This window comes from Hippoglossus hippoglossus, chromosome 13 (genome assembly GCF_009819705.1).
Source record: "Hippoglossus hippoglossus isolate fHipHip1 chromosome 13, fHipHip1.pri, whole genome shotgun sequence".
In the NCBI taxonomy this organism is placed as follows: Eukaryota; Metazoa; Chordata; class Actinopteri; order Pleuronectiformes; family Pleuronectidae; genus Hippoglossus; species Hippoglossus hippoglossus.
Window position 1 is genome coordinate 22,396,105 of NC_047163.1, and position 27,389 is coordinate 22,423,493.

A 27,389-nucleotide genomic window follows, 5' to 3' on the forward strand; every position below is an offset into this window, starting at 1 on the left:
CCAATGACTCATGTTCACTTCAGAGAGCTCCAAACACTCCAGTCTTTCACTGTAAAGATTTTACAGGCTGGTTATATGTTTTAGTGCTCAAAACAAACTGGGCAGCCGTATAACAGCTTTCAACTCCTTGAATATGTCTATGGCAAAAAAAAACCCCACTATGCTCACAGTCCAATTACAGACTGTTGCTTCATTGAACCCAGTTGCCTTTAATAGAGCATGAAGTGGGCTCATTTTATGCTGGTGGGGTGAGTAACAGCCGATTAAGCCACTCTCTGCATTTCATCCACCTACTTGGTGGAGGACAAAGTGGGAGGACAAAGGACTAAACCTAATTATTACACCTGAGGAGAAGACACGGTGAGGGAGCCTAAATAAGCAGTGAGCTAACTAAAAGATGACATGTAGGCTGCACCAGTGCATTGTGGGGAAACAATGAGGTTTATATCTAAAAAAAACTAAACGTCTCCTTTCTCTGAATCCCCTCGCTATGATGTGTCACACACATGAGCTATGGCAGGGCTCCGATGAAACAGGTTGTAAATGTAACAGGGTTAATAGGGAGCTGGTCACAACTAAAAGCTTCCATTATTAATATTAATAACCATTGAGTCAAGAAGTGCTTTCCATGTGTTCATGCTCAGAAATAGTGCCTAAAATAGAGGAAGCACCATTATGCCCACAAGGTCACCAGGAGAACCATTTTGCTTCAATTTTATGTTCATTGATGAGATTCAGAGCAATAATGCCATTGCGGATCACAAGGGTAATGATCATTGCACGTTCTGAGTGATGTGACCTTGATTTGACTCCGCCTAGCGAGTCTTTAAAATACCTATGCCCGGAAACAGAGTTGAATTCATGTGCACGTTCATTTTTTTTGCTTGTCTTAATTGTAGCAAGGTATAAACTATGCAGATTTCTGTTACACAAACAGATGATCTGGCCAATTACCTCATCTGTGCCTCTGGCAGTCTAAGAATAATTTTGCTGTATGAGGACATGGCTCTGTTCCAGTTTCATCTCCGTGCATTAGCCGGATCCAAAAAGGAAGTCGTCTGCATTAGTGGTGGGTAGTAAGTGATAAGAATGTTATGATCTCATTTCCAGAGAACGTAAACATACTGTAATATGTTTCTGCCACCTTATGAGCACCTTGATGATGTTTTTTGTCGATATGCCTGAAATGATTCTGGGACACATTAAGACTGATCGCCTGTGCACATTTGATATGTGCCTACACAGGGCCATTGATCATAGATCTCAGCGACTTTCAAAGACAAAATATGTTACCCATAGCAAACAATGTAAAATAGGCCCATTAAGGAGTAATGAATCCATCAGGAGGCAATGGATTCTTGAGGTCTCAGTCTTGAGGATGGATCAATGGCGTTGTGTGTGTGTGTGTGTGTGTGTGTGTGTGTGTGTGTGTGTGTGTGTGTGTGTGTGTGTGTGTGTGTGTGTGTGTGTGTGTGTGTGTGTGTGTGTGTGTGTGTGTGTGTGTGTGTGTGTGTGTGTGTCAGTTAAGACACTTGAGGCGTGGCCTAGTGATTTATAGCATTCCCCATAAAAACATGTTTCACACAGTGTAACCACCAGGGGATAGAGACAGGTTAGCTGCAGCTGTGAGCAGGTGACCGGTGCTCAATCTGCTCACATGAGATGAGACTGACAACGTTTAATCGTCAGCTTCTCTCCTCAAGAGCCCCTTCTCCGACATCCTATGTGGCATAATGTACACAAACACGTCTTCCTCCATTTTAGCGTGCATGCACCAGGAGAATTCACTTATGGCTGCTCTGTCTATTGTCGCCATCGTCACGCCTGGCAGATAACATTCTTTGTCATGCATATGCATGGCATTGATTGGTATGTTCCGAGCTGCTGTGGGCCCACTTCACTTTTCTTTAATTAGAGTGGAAAAGCGCCACACAAAAGGGAGTGAATGGGGAAATTCAGGGACAGATAGGAATCATTGGCTTTTGTGCTGTGATTTCTTGCACTGAATGGTAAAAGTGTTCTCTCGGTTTAATCACTGCTCCCGTGAATGGAAACAGGTCCCAGGCGGAGCATGCCGTTGCCGACGCAAGCTTCTTTCTATGAATAGCCGAGCAGACCTATATTATTGAAATGCTCCATGCAACATTTGATTCGTTGCACTTTTTATGTATACAGTTGCCACTTTCCTGTCATTGTGTACATCTTACCGTGGATGCACCTTCACTCTTTTTACTACTGCGTGCACTGCTTGTTTATGTAGGCAGGGGTGATAAAAAGGACAGCTGTGGAGCACTTTTATTTTGAAAAAGTGTCATCCGTCTCAATAGAAGGCACTCAGCCGCTGTCCGTATCATGCTGTTGATTTTAGCAACCTATCTTCTCCAAGTAGGCAGCTATTCCTTCTCATAGAACCCCTGTGGGGTTTTCTAAACAATTTAAGAGAGAAAGATCACTTTGACTCCATATCTCGGGCCTGGTTGTGGAGAAATGCAATGTCAGGACTATACTGCATTCTGTCCATTACTATTAAACTATTCACATACGTGCTATAAAAGGTTGATCTACCGTAGTTTCCTTTCAGTGTTGTGATCCAACCTCCTCTCTTTTCTCTGCATCCTTTCCTCCGACTTTGCCCGTAGTTGAAATGAGATTTCTTTGTCTTGTCTTGTTAAATTAATAAAATACAAGAGGATAAAACAAAGTCTGCATCTGCAGTTTCACTCTGACCCGAAATAAAATGGTGCTCCCTCCTCCACCCTCTCATTCTCTGTCTCTTGCAACCAGTAAGTATTCTCCTCCCTGTCTGCCCCCTTTTATTCCAAAGGAGACTCGGAGACTGCAGGACCATTGTTTACTGCAACCTCTCAGCCTCCCTAGGGCCAGATAAGGACGTGAAAAGGGAATAGGATGGCTTTACTGGGGCTCTGTCAGCCACTGAGGTTTAATTACAGACCGCATCAGTGACAGGGAAGCCCTCTAAGAGTGTTTGGTAAAGGTCAGAGGGTAGAAGACCCTCAATCTCTTGTGGAATACATATTTAATCATTCCTGATCATCAGAGACTTTTGTGTTTAAAAAAAACGGCTGCAGTTGGATATTGCGGTGAATTGCAATTACACAAGACTCCTTGATGGTCACAGACTGAAAGGTGTTTGAGGTAAATTAAAAAGCTCTAAAACAAAGGCTGTGCACCTGCAGAGTAATACATCCTGTTGGGTGGTGTGTCGAGATTCAAATGAGTCTGTTTTGGAAGAATTTTAATGATCATTTCAATAAATGATGTGGGTATACATTACTTTTATGGATTTCTCTATTCAATATAGCCCAGTGCTTAAAAAGGTTGTAAATGTTTATGTTGGGGAGTGATGTGTATCCTTGAAATTCATCAAGGTCAGGAATGTACATAAAGCCTCGATTGGTGGAACAACAGGCTCCTAAATGACAGCGCAGTGATCACTTTTACTCCAAATTAAACAATTGAAGCGGTTACACATGAGGTGCAGTGTCATTAGAGGAAGCCGGCTACTCTTCAAAGAGCTATTTTGCAGCCTGAAGCACCAGAAAGACCACTGCCACCACTGATTTCACATTTTCATTCGGATTTTTGTGCCTCCGTGCCAAACACACTATAAGGGATTTTTGGTCTGCATCAAACACAAAGACAGAAATGACTTTTTGATTCTGGTGTCGTGTGATGTAATTACAACACTTGTAATGTAACACTCGGATTGTAGCACACCATAATGAGGCCTCTTTTATCTGGCTATGGAGTGATGTGTTTGGCAAAGGGTCAGATGTTGACATGAACAAGCTTTGGATGAGAAAAATCCGCCATTTGATTATGACAGTTACTGTGTATTACCCGGTGTAATTAATGGAGGGGAATTGAGAGAGATAGAGAAATGCAGGGTGACAGGGGGATAAATGCTGCGTCTTACCAGCGAGGTCTCTGCCAACTCCCAGCGCAAGGCCATCTTTGATCCACAGGACTACGCCATGGTAACCAGGGATTGTGCACGGTAACGTGACAGGCTGGCCCGCCACCACCACCAGGTCCTGTGGCTGCTGGGAAAACGTGGCCTCTGCCCCTGGAGAACAAAACAAGAAGCAAAGGGTTAGATCTAATTAAAAATCATGAAAAAAAGACGTTTTATATAATCAGTAATAGGATTTGCAAAAAAGTCTTAACATCTGCCAATTTCCACCAGTTTCATGCAAAACCCTTGTTAAACTCACGTTGAAAGAACCCTATGGGGTGATAACATGTGTGGGCTATTCTTAGACTCGTCAAGATACAGAAACAAGCCACTGTACACGTGTCAGAGGTGTCAGCGCGGCACCAGGACCGAAGCGCACGCTAAGAGACCGGCGTCACGACTCAGCTTGGTTCATTAACGAGGGATGTCACTGTACAGATGGGCTGGGCCCGTGCACACCGCGGCACATAACGCAATCTTATCTGCCAACACTGCTCTAGTGGCATACATTAGCTCAAGTTCACACCCATGTATTCCAACTGTGCAACCGCTATTAGCTGCACTCCTCTCCGGCATGCTCAGGCAGAAAGTGGTCTGCAGTGAACTCCATTAGAGGCAGAGGGTGTGTTAATGGGGGGGGGGGGGGGGGGGGGTCAGTTTTGTGGATCAGAGTGGAGGGTACAGAGTGGTGCTGATGTGAGGTTAGAAACATGGCAGGCTGCCTGTCAACTAAAGCCCCAACACACACAAATTCATACAGACAGCCTGATTTACAAGCACACATTGCAGCAAGGGTTTAAAAGTATCTTTTTCCGTCTTTTACATTTTATTGAGACAGTTCCTGAGTTTGTGTCTCCCTTCTGTGGGACTCATAAAGGAGCGTCTTATCTTGTCCTCCACAATAATGTCCCATACCTTTGCCAAAGCCCAACAGTCCCCTATAAAATCACATTTAAATTCACTAGATCTGGATTTCTATCACCTCTGCCAAGGAGGATTACACAACTCCACAGATTTCCATGAAACTTGATGGAAGATATGGCATGGGTCAGAGAAGTGTCTTAATATTGTGAGATAGACCTTTTTTGTTTGTTTGTTTTTATCCCAGGGAATATTTTGTGGATCTTGATGAAAATTATGTGTGAAATTTGATTTAGCTTGATTGAATTTAAGGGGACCTTATATGCTCCACTGAGCAATCTGCAACAAATTGCACACATACTCATACAAATGTGTTCCCTGAACATGCCTGATAAAAAAAAAAACGGCCTATCTCGCAATGTTTAAGAAAGTGAGAAAATAATCATGGACCTGCCACCACTCTGAATCAACCTTCCAGCAAGTTTCGGGATGATAAGTCCAGTAGTTTTGCGTAACCTTGCTAACTAACATACAAAGAAACGATTGTAGACAAAACCGAAACCTCCTGGGCTAAGGCAACAATGAAATATCCTTCCTTCTAATTGTAATGTGTAGTAGTACAAACATGTGCACATAGAAACAGAAGCATGATACTGTTATGCTGAATTAGCCTCACACATGTTTTCTAGCCTAATTATTAAAAAAATGATTGGATAATATGTAGTAAATTACAATATGCAGGACAAAGACAGCAGGTAAGTGCACTTTTATTTTACATCTTTGTATCAAATTGCAGTTATCTACTGCAGTTCCCTGGATACTTCATTTTTATATTCACAGGAAATTCCTTATCCTTGTGTAGACAAGGACACTGATTAGCTTTGTTGTATGATTTCAAACTACATTGGAGGATAGACTGTTGTCATACAATAAACTGATTTTAGTTTAAGTAGAAAATGCCATTACAATCTCGTCCAGTCACTTTTCTGCTTTGAACTGAGTTTCTTATGATGGGAAGCTGGTTTAAGAAGTTTTCAAATTGATTCATGATTGTCATATTCTCCTCCCTGTGTCACACTAGCTACACACACACACACACACACACACACACACATACACAAATACACAATCCTGTACACCGCCTCATTTTAATGTACATCTATTACTAAAGCAACTTGGGGAGCACTTCAAAGCATTTACTGCACTGAGCTTTTCAGACTCAACAGCTTCTCCCTGGCCAACCAGGCCCTTTGTAAAGGTGCATGTGTATTGTGGCTGATGCTGCCGTGGTGATACTTTATCTCACCATATGTATTGCCCTTCAAAGCTAGACAGCTTTGTTCAGCCCTGACTGTGCTCCCACGTGAGGAGCTTATCTCACCCGCACTGTGCTGTACCCAGTCAGCACGCAGAGGAAGCACACTAACGTATGGACAGCTACTCGACGGATCCCCTAGCATGTTTTGGAGAAGACACTGAAACTGTTTGGGACTCTTGTATTTGCTCAGTCATGACTGATATTATCACACAGTTCAGTCTGTGCTGAAATTGATTTAACAATAGAGAGATCTCTGTGTTGGCTGAATGAATGGTTGCATACTCCCTAGATCCCGCCTGTGTCCTCACTCCTGTCCTCCTTTTCTAGCCTCATGTGTAATTTAGTGAAAAAAAGATTCGGTGTCAGATGATGGAGCGCAGAGCCTGGTGTTAGCACAATAGATCCAGTCATTTCAAAAGTACTCAACACCCTGAACTCCATAATCTATATCTCGTGTTCTATTAAATGTGCATGTACGCACGCGGTCTCTTAAATGTTGTTCATGTTAGTGGATGTGAGTCTCTCCCTGTTAACCTCTGACCGTCCCCACATTTGTAACGTGTGATGCCTAAAGCTCTGATCGGGAGTGACGCGCTAATTTTCAATGGTGCAGTAGTTATCAAGAGGAGACTCTCCGTTCAAGTTAGCATGTTCTCCCTGTGTCTCCGGTTTTCTCCATGTTTGGCGTTAGGTTAACTGGAAAATCGAAATTGTCCATCGGTGTGAACGTGAGTGTGAATGGTTTTAAATAGTGTGTTGGTCCTGGGATACACTGGTGACCTGTCAAGGGTCGACCTCGCATCTTGCAAATGTCAGCTTGCGACCCTAAAAGGATAAGCAGCATATGTAATGGAAAGAGTATTACTACTATCAATCTCTGAGCCCATCAGCTATCGTCTGATGGCAAATTCACCACATGGCAGTGGATGTCTGGGCCAACTAGAGTCGAGTTGTAGGTGTTTTAGTGGTGCAGACGATATTTTGGCTAATCTCTGTTCACATTTCGATGCATTTCAGTCAATGTGTTCTGCCTGTTCTGCCCTCCGCACAGACTGTTGACCTGTAGGCAACCAAAGCCTGCTCAAACTTCTGCCTCGCCTATACATTCGGCTTATTCACATGCTGAGTCTATTATATTATTACTACTAAACACATGGGTCACCTGAGCCACCAGGTTAATTGCTGAACATGATAACTAGCTGCTAGCCACCCCCCTGCCCACTGCTGCCTGAATTCCAATAATAACCAACCAAAGCGTCTCACACACTGACAAGAGCACCAACCTGTGGATAAGACACAACAGATCTATTTTACTAGTCCGCACAGCAACTAGCGAGAATTTTTGTCTATCCTTTTACACCGGGTGAATATATTCAGTTGTGCTTCAGGTTGTATGTTTAGGTGTTGTTTCACTGAGCTTCACAACACCCATATATGGCCTGTGTAGACAGCAACTTGCTGAGAATATTCGAAGGAAGGGGGAGGTGTGGCAAGAGGTGACCGATGAGAGCATTTGTTTTGGTGACAGTGAATATAACCTTAAACTGACACCAGGTCGCACTTGTCACTTGAGCGGCTAAAACGTGACCTCCTTCATTCAATTTAAAGCCTGGCTAAGTCTTCACGAGACACAGCAGTGGAGAAATGGAGGTGATGTGTTTGGGAGGCCTGGGGCTTACATCAAGGTGGCTCCACACGGAATAAATCTCTGTCACATCTGTCAGAGTCATCCTTCACTGGGCATCTCCGTGTTGGCAAAAAAAAGTGCCCCTCCCTAATCTACCTCATCTTTATTTTCTGCCAGGCATGACACGCAACGGAGCGAAGACAACTCCCGTCCCTTCACTTATTCATGAAAAATATTTTCACAACCAAAATGCTCAATTAAGAATCAAGCACATCATTTTGCAGACTTCATCACTGGCAGTAATAGGAGGGGGAGTAGGGGTGGAGGTGCCCGCAGAGCTGAACATCCACGTTAATAACGCTTTATTAAGCATCCTAATGGGGTTTACTCAAGAGCCTGGTTCAAATAAATGAATAAATAAATAATAAAATGGGAAAACTAGACATGAATGTTTGCTGTAAGACAAATGGGCTTCGACTTCAGGGGGACTTCAGGTTCCGTAAATGTTTGGGCACACAGATCAGAATTGAAATCGCTAGAGACAACAGACAGTCCCTTGGGTTTTCTCACTCAGCATCAATCAAACCTGAGATATGAATAGGTTATAAAAAAGGTTATCTGCCTAGTTTGTTTTCACATACTGTATGGGAAGATTCATAATATAATTTTGTTTCACTACAGCTCTTTGGATTTGTTAAATCGAACACTATATGCTGTTGTGCAAATCTTTCAGAAGAGCTTATCCACCTTTTGTTTACTACAACCAGCCACTTTTACTTAAAGACACACTGCAGATTATGACAACGCACGTACTGTATCGTCAAGGATTAGGAGGAATTCTTCAAACATATCACAATAGAATGTTTCATACAGAGATGGCACCATATTGCTGTAACAAGCCACCATATTGCTGGTGTGTGTGGTTATAGCATGCCAGGGCTCCAGAGTTAGAGGCCTGGCATGTAACACAACAGGCTCACATCCTGTTCCACCATGCCAACGTTACCTTTTATCTAGACTTAGGCCATTTTCAAACCTGAATGTCCGAACCATGATCCCAACCAAGGCTCACGTCTTTGTGACATTATTTACATTCAATCCCGTTAGTTTTAGTTTTGATTGTAATTTAGGGAGTGGACTGAAGACTTGTGTGACAAACATACATCCTGTCACCATGGCCTGTACGTAGGCTGTGTCTTGCTATACTTGTACCTATACTTGACATTGATTGGTTCATAGACAGGCGTGCATTTGATGTCGGCGTGTGTTGTGAATTCAGCGATTGTATTCAATAATGTTTTTCTCCATAAAGTGCAGAGAAAAAAAAGCAGTTTTCCATTTGAGTGGACAACATTTTGTTGCCACCGTGATGTTGTGATACTGTGAACCCCAATTCTGTGTTCGCCTAGGTCCGACATTCACGCCTTGAATAGGCCGAGTAAAAGGGGCTGACGATTACATCTGTTTGCATAAGATTATAAGGTACAGTCTATGCCCTCAATGGGTATGTCTGTGCTGTGCAATCACCATATATAAAATCTGTCAACATTCAGCTTGTTAGAAGGAAAGATCTCAATGCTCAATGCTAGTAATTACATTTATATTAAAAAAAGCATGAAATGTTTTCTGCATTTTTACATCTCTATGGATTTATTTACTTTTATATATTTAAGTAATAGAATCCCATTGCAAATGCATGCTTTTAGAGAGGAAAGGAACAGGATGAATAACGAGGCTTCAAATATTTGACATAGTATTTATTATCATGGGACTGCTGTGGGTGGTTCCTAGTATTCTCTGTAATATCGGGGAATTCAGATGCTGGAATTCAAATTTCTCTCACCTGCTTTCACCAAGGTTTAACACAAATTGTTACTTGGAATGATGAGGTATTCCTCGGAGCAGCTCGGCTTTTGTAACACGGGCAACCTCATTAATATCAAAATGTAATCCCTCAGATGCAGCTGGCAATGTTGCAACAATAGTTACCAATAATGAATATTTCATAAAGCTCCATCAAGCCCATTAGAGGAGCCATGTATTACTATCAATCTGTCTTCCTCATCTGAATGTTCAAATCCTTTATGCCTGCCTGTCCACTTGTAAAACAAACAGTGTATATGGACTGATAATGTCCATGGCCACTCGCTGGATGTGTTTGACTATGTCTAGATTGATGCTGGATTTGATTGAATGCCGTGTGTTTACGGAGGTGAAGCCAAAGATCTCCGATAAGGACTGGCCAGTTGTTTCAAATGGTCGGGCGGGGAGGAAAGCAGGTAGTTAAAGCCTGTGCACAGAGCCGTATTCATAATGTGGACTGGCACTTTGCATCCCCTAATGTTGTCATTTCACTTCAGATAATTTGTTTACCATTGGACGGATGCGGCATTTCCACACACTTCAGCACTATTTTCCCCTCAGTGCTAACTGCCCCCAATTTCACCGCTCTTTGCCAATCAGGGCCTGGAAATTACCGTTACCGACACACATCCAGCCCACTTCAGAGAAATAATCAGCATTCTGTCTGTGCGGCATGTGGCCACACAGCACCAAAGCTTAGCCCGGGATCATTATCAAAAACTATTACCCCTCTGTCCTGGCCATTTTACACTAGCAATTTAGAAGCACAGGAGGGCTTCGGAATATGGAGGAGTTAGGGGGGTGTTTGTTGAGGTTTGGTTGGCCACAGTATCTAATTTTTTTAGGACATTGCTGCAGGTAGTTTTCAGTGGCACGGAAGTGGAAGCATTGGAGAGAGAAACCGGGGGAGGCTGATGAGTGGGAGAGGTTTATTTTGTATCTGCGTCTAATCCACTGGTAGCGCTGCCAAAGGTGACAGGTGGTACACATGTTTGATAAAAGAGTGAATTTAGATACTTAATCAAGTTATCCTTACATATCCTATTGAAATGACTTCCAGGAAATAAGTCAAATGAAAAATATCATGCACTCACCCTGCAGGGGCCCGTACTCGTCCATTTTTTAAAAACACACTGCAGGGATGAAGAAGTACATCGTCTCAGCACATGGCGAGACTTCTTTTTTTTTCTATCCGTCTCAAGGCTAGACCGAACACTTATAAAGACAAAAAACAAAAATCGGACGTATGGTTTGTTTTATCTAAATCTTCACGTCTGCCTTGAGTGACTCACAATTCTCAACATACCCCCATCCTTGACCAGCTCTCCCACTCCTTTGACTCACCATACTTGTCCTTTGTCAAGAGTCGCTGATTAGTCAGGAGTCCACAACTCCAGCATGCATCCTGTCATTTTCACCGTAGGTCTAATCTCCGTGATTTGTGTGCTTTAATTAACCGCCGCATCACATTAATTTGACACTGTCAGTGAAGCATGCTGCTGTGCGATTCATCAATCTCTTTAGAGAAGTGACTTCCACCTCGCCTGCGGTTGTGGGACTCTCAGTAATGTTGAAAGCTACTTTCAGATTGATGATATAATAACAATGATAATTTTCCCACATCTCACAGGTGTGAAAGAGCATCACTGCAAACAGGACAGGAGAACAGCGGATCCAAGTCATAACCACTGAAAGTCCTGCTTCACACAAATGTCTTGTATCGCAACTCATACATATTACAAATACGGGTTTACCACATAATTCACGCAATAGTTCTGATGAGCTATGACTGACACAATAACCTGGCATCTTTTTTATAACACATCTTTATGTACACAATAAATATAGATATATGGGGAACTGAACCAGTGCACTACACACACACACACACACACACACACACACACACACACACACACACACACACACACACACACACACACAAACAAGGTACAAGACAGACTATGTCACAGCACACTAATCTCAGAATTAAATCTGGGGCCATGCAGGCACCTAATCTGCAGAGAAAAGTGACTGACAATGAGAAGCTAAGCTCACTTTACTGAAATACATTATAAACTCCAAACTCCATGCATGCAGTAACAAAAGAGGGAGGTCTACACCCACTGTCAATGCACAGGAGAGGCTTTAAATACAATATCTACTTAGAAACTCAAGTCATTCTGGCAGAAATTGCCTTCAGTGTGTCCTGAAAAGTGAAAATGACATGAGGCAGTGAAAGAAAACCGAATGACAAGGCCACAGATTGTTGCCATAGTATTTATAGAATTGGTACCTGGTGTTCACCACAATAATGGGATTTCAGATGAAGGAATTCCAACTTCTCTACCCTGCTTTCACCAAGGTTTAACACAAATTGCGCCATTGAAGGAGAATTGAAGGTGTTTGTTTAGGCTACTTCATACCAAATCCAGAAATCTCTGCCTCACCGTCTTTCTCATGCTGAGAGTAGCGCAGTGTTGAATGTGAAATATTTTGGGTGAGTGGTTGTAAAGACTCTAAGCCCTGACCCCCCCATTTATTTTAAACTGCACTTGCTGTGATGCCACTGATGGTGTCACAGTTGTGACAGGTGAGTATGTAAATAGAACCTGTTATTTTTTGGTGACAATGTGAGGCACGTTTTGAATGGGCATAAAACATAGTTACTAGTTAATACAAAGGCAAAGCAAGGTACATTTATTCATATAGCATCATTCAGAACTAAGGCAATTCAAAGTGCTTTGCACTGGCAGAAATACTTGAAAATAATCCATCGGCTTTTTTCCGCGCAATCCTGCCAACTAACAGATGAAAAGATTACCTCCTTGAGGCAGGTAAAACATGTATCCTGCACATGCATTGTTTGCCAATATCTAGGGATAATAATAGCTACTAATAACTGATATCCTATTGCTCCCTTAGCCCAATGGAGGGGGCATGTTTTACATGTAATGTTCAAGTCCTTTGTTCCTGCCTGTCCACTTGTAAAACAAACGCTGTGTGCAGACTGGTAATCTGTGTTCTGATGTCTGCCATTATGAGTAAAAATGTGTCTGTGGGAATGCAAATTCAAGAGGCAGGGAAGATAAACATCAGTGCTGCCGGAAGACGTTGTATTTATGCCCTCTCTCACACTGTGCATTAGTGGAGCATGACAGTTGCCAAGGCACAATCAAGACGGATCACCTCCGATGATGACTTCTAAAAATTACAAATGGCAACAGCGGGAAGGCCTTGCAGGCACTCGCTTTATCATCAGCTACACGGCCAGGGGAAGCAAGATTTCATGGACATCGCTAACCGGAGTGTCAGGGGCCACAAACGGTTTATTAAAGTTCTCGAGGCTGCATCTTTCCTGGCAGTGTGCATACAATTGGCTCCACAGGTCATCAAAGCATCACAAAGCCATGGAATGGATTTTAACCCTCTTCCAAAGCAGTCCAAAGCAGACAACAACCAATTCAACATCTCCTATAATAGAGAAAATGATATATGCTTCTTTAATGCAGTGTGAAGGTCCTCAAGGTTGTCAGCCTCTAAGCAGACAAAGTAATGTGAAATAGCACAATACACACAAAGTAGTCTACTCACTGGATGTGTGTGCTTTGTTCTGTAAACACACGACCCTGTCTGACCAATGATTGTAATTACTGTTATAAAGCAGCAACTCCTGTGGGCTGGTTTCCAAGGTAACTACAGTTCAAAGAGAACAGTTCAAATATTCCAGTTAGCATAAATGCGACTGAACACCACGTAACCCTCTTCCCCTGGCTGGTATTGATTAAAAAAGTGCAAGGGAAATGGAGCGACTCACTTTGCAAACTGGACTACTTATTTTTTTTTTTTGCGTGTACACTTTTGCATAATGTGGAGCAGGGACATAAAAGAGATGCAAATGAAGGAGGGATATGGAGAAGAGAAGGAGTTTGGGAGTTCAGATGGAGCCCTGATTGAAGAGGAAGGGTGCCTTCTGTTTCTCAACTCCCATCGTTACGGCCTTTCTTTGTCACCTTTTACCGACACCATCGCCTCCTGCGTCTTCAGCGCTCCCGGTCGCAGGTGCATTTGTTTCAGTGTTTGTTTTCCGAGCCCAAAGAGCAGCCTCGCTGTCGCCTGTTCGCTGACGCGGGGGCGCTCGAGTGTTTGCCGAGTGTATGGATGTGAAGACATCGGGACGAGATGATTTGCAAAAGGAACATGTTTGTGCAGGGGGAGGGGGGGGGAAGGGACTTTGAAGGGTGTTCAAAGTGAGCCAACATTGGGATTGATCATGTTCATTAGGGAATGATGAGCATTTGAAACAGACTCAGGTGGCTGATTTGATGGATGCGGTGCAGAGAGGGCCTTAGTCCAATGAGGGATATCATATATTTTGAGGGAGAGTCCCATTTTTCTATTAGGTGACATGTCACAGGCACAGAAAGCCACATTAAGCTGCCTTTTGTCCAGCCATAACTCATATTTTGTAGGGCTGACAAGATAAAAGTGTACCTTGACTTTCGAGACTCGCAGCATTTCTTTTGGTTCTTTGAGTCAGATTAAATCAAGATTTATATCTCAACCCTTAGACAATACAGCTAAACGAGATGTATTTGTGTTGGAAAGGTTTGGGAAAGATCTCCACTTCATAAAAGAGTTTAACTTCTAAATCATACAATAAAAAAACACCTTTATTTGTGCCCAATTTCAACAAATTTGTTTTTAACAAACATGTTTTTTACAGTAGACAACCCGCAGAGAGGTGAGCGGAGCAGAGGGGGAAGATATCTTTCATAACTAAGCCATACCCTCAAAAAAGTAGTTGCTCCGAGATGAGGTTCTCACAGTGCAACAGTGACAGCACTTTGAGTTGTTTACCGTTTGCAGGATCCCACTGAAATGCACGTCATGTCTGTCAAGGCTCCTGTTGCAAACGCTGTGTTGTATATTTGCCGCCCGCTCTGTTCGCCATAACCTGCGGAACACAGGCATCGACGTTCTGCTCTTCATGAGGAAATATCCCGCTACTTGAGACGGCGTGTTAAGTTTGTGTCACGGCTGGCAGGATAAACAAAGGTACAGTGTAGCCTGTGATATCTGAGGAGGAATGTGGGCTCAGCGGGGTGTTTTTCACTTATTCACACGTCTTTTATATAGTTCAAACGATAGATATAGATACAAGTAAAATAAGTAAAAAAAATATAAAAAGTGCTAAAGAATGTACTTCAAACTAAAACAGGAATAGAAATTACAAATGAGAAGTAAGAACTATTGCATATGATAATTAATGTAATTTTGCACATAATATAAATAACTAATAACATGTAATAGCCTACTGTACATAAAGGATAAAAAAATGATATTGTACATGATAATAGGAAGTGATACTGTACATGAAATAATAAACGTAGGTGGGATTTATGGTACATGATGTGTAAATAATGAAATAATAATAATAAACACTATACAATGAGGTACGACAAGTCAAAGAGCATGTTGTTAACCGTACATGATGTTTTCACGAATGTTGTTTTGAACAGTCACCAAGCAGCATATGGCATATTGAAATGGTCTTGTAGAAGAAGGAATGCGGCCTCATTAAAAGAGACGCTCTCACTGAGCTCTCTCTGACTCATAAAATCCCCATTCAACACCCTCCAGACAGTGGAGACATCCATTTTCCTCTCATCGTCTTCAACTATTTGCTTCCCTTGGAGACAGCCTCATCTCATTCTTCTTCGCCGGCTGCTGTGACATTGAAAGAGACCCCTAATCAAAACATTTGTCTTTCTTTCAGCCAGGCGCTCAGACCGGTGAATGAGAGCTGACACCAGAGGGAGACGCATTTGTCCCAATCAGGGCCTCATCTCCGTGTCACTGCCGGGCGAGTGTTTCATCTCGACAGGGCACTGATGAATCCGCCACTTAGCCTTGATTTGGAGGAGCGGCTCGCCACAGCCAAAATGCCAGGTTAAATCACAGCGTCGGTGGCTCAGCCACGGCCATTACAGGCAACACAGGCTTTCTGCTTTTACCATAAATGCTTATTAATGTTGCAATAATGATCCGTGCCTGTTCTGCTGTCAAGTCAGCTGCAATTACAATTTTGTCTTGCACTGGCATTGGATCTTTCACTGCTTTTAAGACTGTGAAAGTGTATTCCTGTTTGTGTGTTTGTGACATATAAGTGGCAATTATCACTTCAGGTTGTCTGATCTCTCAACTTATTGCATCTTGTACAATGTAACATTCAGATAGGGGAACTGTGGAGCCGAGACGAGATCATAGCTGTGTTTCTTAGGCCGTGTTTATCTGTAATTGTGCTTCACTTCACACTTATACAACTTTTGATTTGCTCAAAACAAATGAATGACAGCACGATAAAGCAAACATAAGAAGCACTGTAGTACAAAAACTATACATTCAAATCAAATTAATAAAAACAAATACAAAACTTGAATTAAAATATGTACACTATGAAAATTGCTTTCATAATGTAAATATTTAACATTAACTTGAATTAATTAATACAATTTCATGGTGTAGTTTTTTTAATTGTTTTCTTAATTTGCTTTTTCATTCATGCTATTTTTTTTTTATCAGCATTTGGGCTGATAAAATAAACTGTAATAAAATACAAATCGGAACACAAGCGAGATGCAGTTCACCTATAGGCTACTGATCTGGCGTTTCAAAGGGAGGCCTCAGATGATAGATCTTGGCATTTAATTCCTTTACAAGTAAGCCATTATTTCCTTGCAAACAACAGTATAACCAGTGATCTACGTCAGGTTGGATTAATAATAGATCACTGTCAGCACCTTCTTTCAATAGCAGGGCCTCAGTCGTCCCATTAATGGTACTTAACCCAACCTCTGGTTAGCACGTTGTAAGCTGTCAGCGGCTCTACACATATAAGCACAGGTGATGAGGATGAGTACATTACAGTTTTGACCAAAACCCATCGCCACACAGGCTATATCTGCAACATTAGTGACAAAAACATTTTTTGGGGAAAAGTGGAGGAAGACTTACATGTGTGTGAGTGTGTGTGTGTGGGGAGAGAGAGAAAGAGATGCAAGGCTCGGTACAGAAACTGTCAGACACAGTGGAATGTTATTACAAGACAAGGGAGGAAAGGCGGCTTTATCAAGGTGTGCAGGATACCACTGACATGAGATAAGAGGCCTGAGTCAGAGCTACATTATGCCACATCTCCACTAAGAGGACTCTTTCAAGACAGGAGAAAAGAGATCCATTTCAGTGTGGGAGCCCGCCATAATACTTGACTGCACAAAGCCATTACTTTTCAAGTATACAATCTACCTTTAAGTGCATATAAGACAATAAGCACACACTCTATCCTGTAACTTAATTTGGATTACCAAATCCCCTTTCCTTGAAATCTGCCCTTTAATGGACAAAAAAGCAGACAGCTGTGGGCATTGTCTTTAAGGTGGTGGAAAAAGGACTCAAAAGCTGAATTATGTTAGACGAGACAACCGTCTGCGGAAGTAATCTCAACGCAGTGTCCTAGAGCGTCCTCTACCAGTCTGCGTGGTTCTTCGGCAATAGATCACCCAGCACCAAATGGGACCACACAACATATCTCCCTGGACTTGGCTTTCACGCAGCCACCTCATACACAACACCCTCTTCATGAATATCCCTCAATCAAAGGTTCATTTGCATTTCAAAGTAGCACTTTACAGCCATGACAGGGACATAAAATCACATCTGCCTCCAAATAAATAAATGGGAATTGAAAATGGTGTAAAAAAAATGATATAAAAGCTGGAGCTGGCAGAAAACTAAGCTTGTCATATTTTATGTCATTTACAGTACATTAGCAAATGCCATAAAAGTGCACAGCTGTGCGAGATGCAGTAGTCATAGGATTTAGGAGACTTAAGGCAGTAATATAAATGGGAGGGTAATGATAGGAAAAGGTTTGCCAGAAACTGAGTGGGCAAAAAGCCTAAAATCTAATTGAAAATGCTCCTTTTACTTTGAGCACTTTCTGTTCGGAATCAGGTCATATTCTAAACCAGATCTGTATATTTAAAGAGCTGTTTATGAAACTACTTTGCTTAAATGGGAAAATCTACACCTTTTCTCAAGCAGAGGGCCATGCACCTTCGTCAGTTAACATTTTCATGAGACGGTCTTCTTTCAACAGATGGCACAAATCGTTCTCTTCGCAAACATTTATATTCCTCGCACAAACAAAAAATCCTACATCTTCAAAGGGCGACGAAGACTTTTTCCATTCCAAAAACATTTCTAACGACGAAGTTCGACAAAGAGGCACAACTCGTCGAACTTCTTCACTCTTCCTGGCGTCCCGGTGTCTGTCATGACTGAAGTGAGACCAGCCTGACCGGACTGCGAGGATCGCTCGTGTTAACCGTTGCTGGGGATTCAGCGAGGGAACACAGAGAGAGAGTAGTCTTCAGTGGATCACAGGAGTGGTTTGATGCTGAGGCTCAGGTACCTCTCATCTCTGGCTGCTGTCTCTCAGCGCTTCTGGCCTCCCCCGGGGCACTTTGCCACATCCAACTCAGCATCACGGCTACATGACTGTGAAGTCTCTCTCTTTTTAAAGATTACTCCTCTCTTTTTTTTTTTACACACCTCTTGAACTTTCTTTTGCCGCCAGCATTGCCTGGGGCCATAATTCAGCTCCCAATAGTGGAGGAGCTTTGAATCCCCCACACTCCTCCCAGCTCCACCTTTTAAAAAACCCCACCCAACAATGCCTCTACTGATATGCTTTCCCATTTTCCTTATCTTGATATCAGCTTTGCTCTCGACAGTTTTCATTTTTTTGTTTGGTGAAAACACTTTGAGAAATCCAGTTGCACCTTTTGGGTTTATTAAAATAAACAATCAACAAGGAGCCCTCGCAACTTTGCCTCCATCACACCTTTAACTCAGTTGGGTGTCAATTTGACTTGGGAGCTGAGCTGTTTGAGAGCAAAGGTCAAACATTGTACGTGTTTTTTTTTTTTTAACCCAGACTTCAGTAACTGACGCACACTGGCTGACCCAGAGATGATGAAGTGTGTGACTGATTACTTCCCTTCACACTTTACATCTCATTAACAGTAGATGGAAAAAAGTCAGGTTACTGCCAGTGCTTCACAATTTAGCTCGACTGGGCAGAAAGCATTCTGGACAGCCTTTGCCTTAATGAGAGCTCATTGGGAATATAGAGACAGTTAAAGCCAGACTGCCAAGCATGAGAAGTAGAAATAAAATAAAAATAAACTAACTGTGCCATCTACTGTAGGGCTCTCTTAAGAGACTAGCTATACCTCATTATATCAAACAATCTTCCATTTAAACATGTTCATGATCCTGGGTCGGTCCTCACCAGCTCTCCACTTAGTGTGAGTGGCTATTGGGTTGTGGAGGCATATCTTAAACTTCTTCAAGTGATGATGACGTGGGTTCTAAAACAATTAGAGGCCCCTCGACACGTAGCAGTCCTGGTCCTGTACAGTTGATTCACTGGGAACTGAGAGGCTCTTGTGCACTTGCCGTTCGCCTGGTCTGAACTGCCTCCGTGACTCCAGCCCTCGTCGAGCTACCTTTGGCTATTACCCTTGGCTGCCATTGCCTACAGGTTGTCAGAGCTTTTGTCCCACTGCTGGGCAGGGTGCCGGTTGCAAACTGCACAATTCCACAAGGCTCTCACACAGGCACGCACAAACATATGAACCCGCACGGATATAAATATGAACGTGGCTGATAGAGAAATGGGATGCCACTTTTGTAGACACTAATGGAGGTAATGTTGCGTTACTGAAGGTCGGGTCAGGGGAGATTAGAGTGGCTGCCCCGCACTGACAGTCTGACCTTTATTGAGGTAGTCCTCACAGTGGGACTTCTCTCCTGTTGCCTTGCAGATTTTCTGTGGCAATGCCTTACAGCGCTCACACAGCCCAGAGGCTTATACTCTATGTGCGCAATCATTTGAAATACGACCTAATATCCAATCCCAAGGCTTTAAAAAGTCACCCAGTTAGCAGTAGAATTCTCCATCCTGACATTTCTTGGACAAGCGGAAAGTGCCGCCACAGGAGGGGGGGGGGGGGGGGTATTTTGGAGGGCAGGAATTACAATGCCCAGAAATGTAAACTGCAGTGATACCTGAAAAGGTACCCAAGTGCTTGACCTGCTGCTCAAAAAGGGCAATAAATGGATGGTGGCATGTGAAGGTGAGGCAACATCTCAGCGAGCAAGTTTGGTGCAATCAGTTGGAGTGAGCTGGACTGTCGATGTGACGTGATGCCCTTTGGGATGATAAACATCAGATTCTGTTATGCTTCTGCAGGCAGGGCTTGTGCGTGTGTGTGTGTGCTTGTGTGTGTGTTTGTTCGTGTCAGTGTTATCCTTCAAGTGTGAATGAAGAGTGGAGCTATGACTCGCTGGTAGTTTTAGACCCTGCAGGATGACAACTCTCTCCTGCACCTGGCTGCAGAGGAGCAATTAACATGTCACAACCTGAACCTTCTGTCCGGAGCCTTTTTCTGAGTCTGTCTGACTCCTCTTGTCTCACTTTATTTCACTCAGCCTCTCTGTCTGTAGCCTTACCTTTTCTTGTATTTCCCCCTATACTGCTGCCATGTGTACCCCGCAGTTGAGTGAATAGGGAGAGCTGCTGCAATTCAGTGGAGGTTGACAATAAGTGTCATAACTGTTCCCAATTAAAAGAAAAGACCTGTGGACAACCTACCGCACATACTGTATGTGGTGTGGTATTCTACTTTCAGCAGTGGACACAATGCAGTTCAACATATCCATGGTAACAGATTAGGGCTGCCTTACATGCATATGATATAGTTGTCCAAAAGCATTTGTGTTAGTTCTAAGCACCAGGCAGTTTTCAATTGGATTGCAAAATGCCTCTGACAAAGCCCTGATAAAAAATGAAAATTTATAAACCAAAGGGTGCGTGTTTGCCTGACAGGGAAATTCTTGAGTGCTGAATGTAAGTGGTGATTCTGACTGAAATGAGCAGCAGACATTAACACATATTCCTTGTAGTGACACCATTATTGCCACTTTATTCTTTTATACCCACATTTAACCTTGGCTAAAATAGTGCTGAACATGAATAATAGGTTGCAGGTCTTAACCTGTGCACCGGTGTTACCTTGTGTTAAAAATACCTTCACATATATTACCAGGATAGAGCCGTATGCATAATGCCTGTCCATTAATTTGCAGTGGCATATTTTTTTATCCCTGCATCTCTGAGATAATGAAGTCGTCACGCAGAGAACGGGCAGGAAGAGGGATGAGAGGGACGGGACGTGCCAGAATAATGGGGGTTGAGGCCAGTGGAAAACTTGAGAAAAGAAACTTTCTATGATTCTTAATAAGAGTATTAAGTATTGACTTCAACTAAGTTCCACTTAAACTCAAAAATAACTCTGGGTCTATAGAAAACATTTGCGCCTGTGAGAATTCATCCCTTTGACGATACAGGCACATGATACTGTAGCATAATTGAAGTTGCCCGGGGGAAAGGGAACGCCTTTCCTTGCCACAACATGTCTTCTGCTACTTCTGTTATCATGGACTGACACGTTTGCGTTGGAGGCTACTGAAATGCAGGTGCTAGCTCCTGCTTACTTCTCTATAGCAAAGTGTTGATAGCTAACATGGCAGGTTGACATGAAAGCCAGCTATGCTGTGTGTCCTAAGCATGACATCGTGATTGTTGGCCAGCATCGTCAAGATTTACCCAATGCCAAGCGTACGCGAGTCCAGCATTAAAAGTATGAGCCTGTGCCTGTTGCAGATCTCCTCATTGATCAGTGTTATTCCTATGAGGTCATGCATCTTATGTATGCGTGCATATACAGCCAGCTTGCTAAGTTGTATGTACCGGACAGAAACAACTTGAGAAGTGGAAATGAGTTGAGTGCACATGCAAATCAGATTAGCACCTGGTGTCCAGGAAGTTCTGCCGCCCAGCAAGGACAGATGCTGTACTTCTGCTTTGCTAATGCCTGTTTGTATTCACAGTTGGCCCCCGAGAGATGGAGATGATTTATTTGCATTTTTCGTCTATATGGGACTCTATCAAACATTGATGTTGATACCCCGGCGGAAATGTTGATCGAATTGCCTTCTTACCCACAGTATATCCGCCAGCTGCCTCATCTGTGGGCAGCATGCATCAAAACCGGCCTGACATGATGTGACTCTTCATCTGCAGGCTTTGGAATCACACAGATATAAACAGTATTATGTCCTCTCTCCCTCTTTCTCTCTTCTGTCCTTCTCTATTCGCCCTCCGACTCTCTCTCTCTCTCTCTCTCTCTCTCCCTCTCTCATTCTCCAAGCCCAGGGCATATCATTTGTCATCTGGAGAAACTGTCCCTCTCTTTTGCCATGATGGTGGAGCATATTTCCGTGATCTCCACGATCAAGAGGTTTTCAATAAAAAGGCTCCATATCATCCAGTGACCCTGGCTTCACGCTGCAAGGCTCCTAATGAGCCTTCAGCAAATGGGCTGTTTTTTTCCCCCTTTTTTTTCTTCTTTTTCTTCTTGTCTGTGCCAATTGAGCTGTGACCCGGCTAAGGCCGTGCGAATCAAAGACATCTTGAGTCGACTCATTATTTACTTGTGACAGCTAGCAGAGAAACAAGATTAAAGCGGGCAAAATGAAATAGAGTGGAGAAGAGTAGAAACGGTGCTGTTGAGATATTCAAACTGATTTTATCACATGGTTACTTTGTGCGAGCTGAAGGTCAGCGCTGCTAATTAAATGGTAAAAAAAAAATCAAACGAGACGCTGTTTATCACACTATTTTATATATTTACTGATGGTCAACCCAGACAGGAGCAGATATTCATCGAGGTATTTTTGCAATTAAGTAAACAATCTTTCTGTAGGTGCAGCATGTGTGTGTGTGTGTGTGTGTGCGTGTGAAAGATGGAGAATTATTGTTTTCCTGTACGTCTGGGAGAAGGATGAAAAAATGACGTAGCCATGTCCGCGGGACCATCAATCACTGCTAGGTGTGTGCATGACCAAAACCTTTCATATCTCAAAGAGTCACTTTGTCTGGATGTCACCACAGTGTGTCACATTGCTAAAGAACATTTCAGAAGGTCAGCCCACTCGACATGCGTCTCATATTCATGATGTGTTCGGGAAAGTCGTCCTCCTTATCGAAAGGTTGAGCACATGAGTCAGTGACAGACACACGTTATGAATGATAAACTCACAAAAAAAGATTCCCAGCCTTCCGCTTTACAAAGGAGCTACTGCAGAAAGGACAATTAGAAAGTACCAAATAAAATGTTTACACCGACCAATGATGTTCACCCCGGCTGAGCGAAAAGGATGTGAAACGTTTACTGGTTCGGTGCTCGTGTGCCGCCAGAAGAAACAAGATGAAAGTAGATTTTGTGCTATGCAAGCTGCATTGCTCGAGCATATGTTGGCACAGACAAACATACATGCCAGACACAATTTAGCCATTAGAAGGAAGCGTTTAGATGTCAAGGCATCACGTCCTGGAGGAGGAGACGGAACAGGCCTTTGGGAGCGCGGAGTGAGAGAGCGAGAGTGTAGCTTGTCCCCACAAATGTGGAGAGGGCTTAATTAGGACCCAGGCATTTTATTAAGGCAGCCATTAAAGTCATTTTCGTTTTGTGGAACACTGGCGAGCCACAGTGGGACATTTGAGCCTTCACACACATACACGCGCATGCAACCATGGCATCCAGTGGACCCGAACAATATGCAGTGGGGCAAATTCCTTTCATTATAATTAATAGGAAGTCTCCCATCCCGACCCCTGCGGGTGGAGAATACATATTGTATCCTCCACCCGCTTTCTTACACTCAAAGGGCCATCCGTCATTTTGCCTTAATGTGTTTAGTTGCAGCACACAAGGACGAGGGATTTTGAACAAAATCATAAAGGACACTTAGATTGCCATTACATGGGAGAGGGGATCCAATATATCACAGCCCAGTGTGTGTTCATTTCCTGGAAATGACTTGGGCCTTATGCTGAAATGAATGGTTGATCTCTTCCTCCATCTCTTTGTCTGCCCCTCATAACAAGATGAATATAAGAAGATGGTAGCAGGCAGTAATGTTATGTTGTGTTATTATGTTACTGATTGGGCCGCATTTCATATGGAATGCATTCATTTTGAATTGATTTGCTTCCCTAATCATAAACAAAACATATTGTGTCTATTTTAGAAAATCATAATCCTCCCTAAAAGCACAGGGAAAATGGTGTACAATAGGATTCTGCTTAGTGTCAGTTTAAGCCGAGCCATTGACTCACTTTCCGCCAGCCTGCTTTCCATTCTTTCCAGCCAACTGATCTCTAAACCATTTGTTAGCCTCTGCATGCAGGGACTGCACAAGTCATCCCATGAAGGGATTGGAAAGATGGGAACACAGCAAGAAAAATAAAGAAAAGACTGAAGTGGAGATAAACTCATCTTTGATCTTAAGTGACAATTGGACTTGGCATTTTGCCAGGAGAGCACCACATTGATGAAAGAGTGCATAAATAAAGGATGCAGAGAAGATGTCAGCCAGTCGCAGAAGAGTGGAAGAGACGGAGCGGGAGAGAGAGAGAGAGGGGAGGAGGAGGAGGAGGAGAGACAGAGAGGGGGAGTGAACCGTTTGGACACCTCTGGCTAGATTCCCTCGCCCATTACAGAGTCTGGATCCGACTTCACATGCCATTAGAGGGAGTGTAAATCAGCGATTAGGTTCACAAATGAAGAAATGTCAGCTATTACACAACAGGCCGACAGACCTTGCCATAGAGCATTTCAGCAGAGCCAGGATCCCTCGTCTCAGCCAGGCAGCCCGCCACCCACTCACACGCACACACACACACACACAAGCACACTCATCCACACATGGGTCTCCACTCACGGTTCAACAGAGCAGTTCCTGACTGGTTGTGGCAAGAGGACGGCACTGAGCTGCGCGGCTCAATTAGACATGTTGTTGTAGTTTACAGTAAGTATGACAACTGCTCCCTGTGGAACTGTCACTATTTCTTGTCTCTTCTGAAGGACTCAAAAAGCTCAAACAGATGGAATGAAAAAGTGAGAATAAAGTGGCAAGCTCAGAAGGATGAAGCAAAACTACAGATAACATAAAGACAAAAACGGAGACAAATGTAGATACATTTCTGCTTTCAGGCCTACGTCCCTATCTCTGGCAACTTTAATAAAAGCAAATGACGGACTCAGACACAGACGGATGAAAATGTTAAGCTATACCTGCAGGGTCATTTTTTGCCTAAACTTTTCAAAAGTTAAAATAAGAATCCCCATTTCCTCTCTCCGTTCAACTCCCTGTGTTCCTGCTGCAGTCTGCGGAGGTAATGCATTTAACCTTGTGACCATATATCCAGGGAGCCATCCAAACACCTATTTTCTACCTGCTTATGTGTACCCAAGGTCACAGGGAGCTCAGGCCCATCCCAGCATGCATTACTGGAGGTGAAAGGCGGGGAAGCACTCCGCAGAGGGTGACAGTCTAAATGGCTGAAACATAAACTAACAAATGTTGCGCAACTATAGGCAATTTAAAGTTTCCGGTTGGTCTGACCTCACGAGTCTGGACTGTGGGGGGGGGGGAACCTGCACACTCAAGGGAAATAACACTGCGTCAAAAGTCACTGTAAACCTAGGACTCTTTAACCTCACAGCATAATGCCACCTAATATAACAATAGGGCTCATTAAGGTCATTCCCAGTCTTTTTTTAAAACCCTGTCCCAGAAACCACAGCATCCCTGAGTATATTTGCAGCAGGACGGGTTTTCTTTCAATGCGCTTCATAATACGGGGAGACTTAGAAAGTGGAGGGACGGAACAGAGAAGGGGGGGAAAAAATTTCGCAGTGTCGAAAAAAAGCAGGCCACTTTGCAGCACTGTCAACAGAGATGTCCTAATTATGCAGCCACCCAAACAGAGGCCTCTCTAATCCGCAGGCACACTGGCCTGTCAGATTTCCTGCGAAGATCAAGAACACATACAAACGCAATGCACGCATACACTCACTCCACGCGGCAAAATAGTTCTACACACTCACCTCACGCCCCAAGCCAGATAAGGCATAACTTTACAGTGTTGGGGGGGAAATTTACACAACTGTGATGAGATCGAACATGAGCACACGGTGCCCTAGATTTACTCCATGTCCAAAGTGTTGGATTGTCAGTGCGAAGGATAGGGTGCCGTGACCGAGGGAGATGGAAGCGTTAGACTTCATCTTGGAGCGCTACCCTCCAGGGATGTGCTTACTCTAATGCAAGTTATTAAACCCAACAGCTGCGCTAGCCACGGGGAGCCTTTTGTGCGAGCGTGCGCTCCACATGTTTGGGTGTGAGTGGCGCAGAAATGTGCGGCAGTGACATGAGCATTCAGCGTCGATGTCGGCAGATATCGCACGCAACTGGATATTCCTGGGTTGTCTGTGCACATGTGCGCTTGCCGATGCTTTCTGAAGCAGCCCGCAGCCCCCTCCATGATTTGACTGGTAATTAGATATATTCCCAGTGTTCTTTGCTGCTGCTAAATGTCATTATACACCTGGTATAGTGTCTTCCTCTGGGCTGGGTAACACGTTATAATGACTGCCTTTTTATTCCCACTTCTACCTCCAACACCTACAATACCCACCTTCACACACAGCACACACACACGCTTACTGTTGCCATCACAGCACCTGGTGCAAGCTGACATTTTAGGCTTATTTATCATACCGGGTGCCATATGGGCAAATTACCAGAACACCAGTTCACTCCCATGGTGTCACTGATGCAGCTGTCTCACATGGGGAAGTGCACTTGTACTTATGTTAAACAATATCCTTGAGTGGCTTTAGTTGACCGGCAGGGAGGCAGCAAACAGGAGGGGGGTGAGAAAAATGTATTAATAATTAAGTCAGTTATTCATGATAAATAATGTTTCCCTGTGCACTTCAGAGAGCCTCCAGTCGGAAGTTGAGGAATTCTGCCATATTTTTTCCGGCCCCTCTTAATTTTGTGTGTGCATGCGTGTGCTGACTTGTTTCTTTAAGTGTGAAAGAACTAGTAATGGTCAGGGAGGCAAGACTGAGGGGGAAATGAATAGGCTGTTGACAGGGTGTCTGCAGCTCCTGTCTCCCCCTGACACTGCAGATGCTTCCCCTTTAGGTAACAGAAAGCTGGACGGGCTTTAAGATGCTGGAGAGACTTGGAAGGATGAGGACAGGCAGCATCCATGCTGCTGAAGGCGGCAGCTCCCTGCATAGAGATGTGCTTTTTTTCAGGCCAAGCATGGCAGCAAGTTTACACTGCAGACCCCAAACACATGACAGGCGTGGCATACAAAAAAGAAAGCCAGCCCCATCCCCCAGGTGGAATAGGAGGAGATGCCTTACGAGTCCTGTTATGAGAGGTGTGGAATGATTTCCCCAAAAATAAAACCGCCCATCTAAGCAGAGTCTATATTCTTGCTGCATCTCTTTTTCCTTCACTTTCTCACATACATACAGCACAAAAACTCAGCTGAGTAAGCACAGATGCTTGAATGACTTTTTACCTTCCTTTTTTTTTGCCCCACTCTTTCCCCCCCCCCCACCGGATGCAGTTTGCCTTCGACCCTCTTGCTTTGAGTATCAGGGGCCATCTGAGCAACTCTGCAGTAGGACTGTGCACTGCTGGGTTTGGAGCGGTGTGTGGGAAGGATTAATGTGACAGAATCTCCC

The 27,389-nt window shown here is 43.5% G+C and overlaps 1 protein-coding gene across 8 annotated transcripts in view; it reads right to left on the minus strand.

The window, feature by feature from the left end:
• kirrel3b (kirre like nephrin family adhesion molecule 3b) overlaps positions 1-27,389 on the minus strand; it is a 163,650-nt gene that overhangs the window by 61,340 nt on the left and 74,921 nt on the right. For all 8 annotated transcript variants that reach the window (XM_034605490.1, XM_034605489.1, XM_034605486.1 and 5 more), the window contains exon 2: positions 3,938-4,087. In XM_034605490.1, coding sequence (XP_034461381.1) covers positions 3,938-4,087 — 150 coding nt within the window. The remainder of the gene's footprint in view (positions 1-3,937; positions 4,088-27,389) is intronic.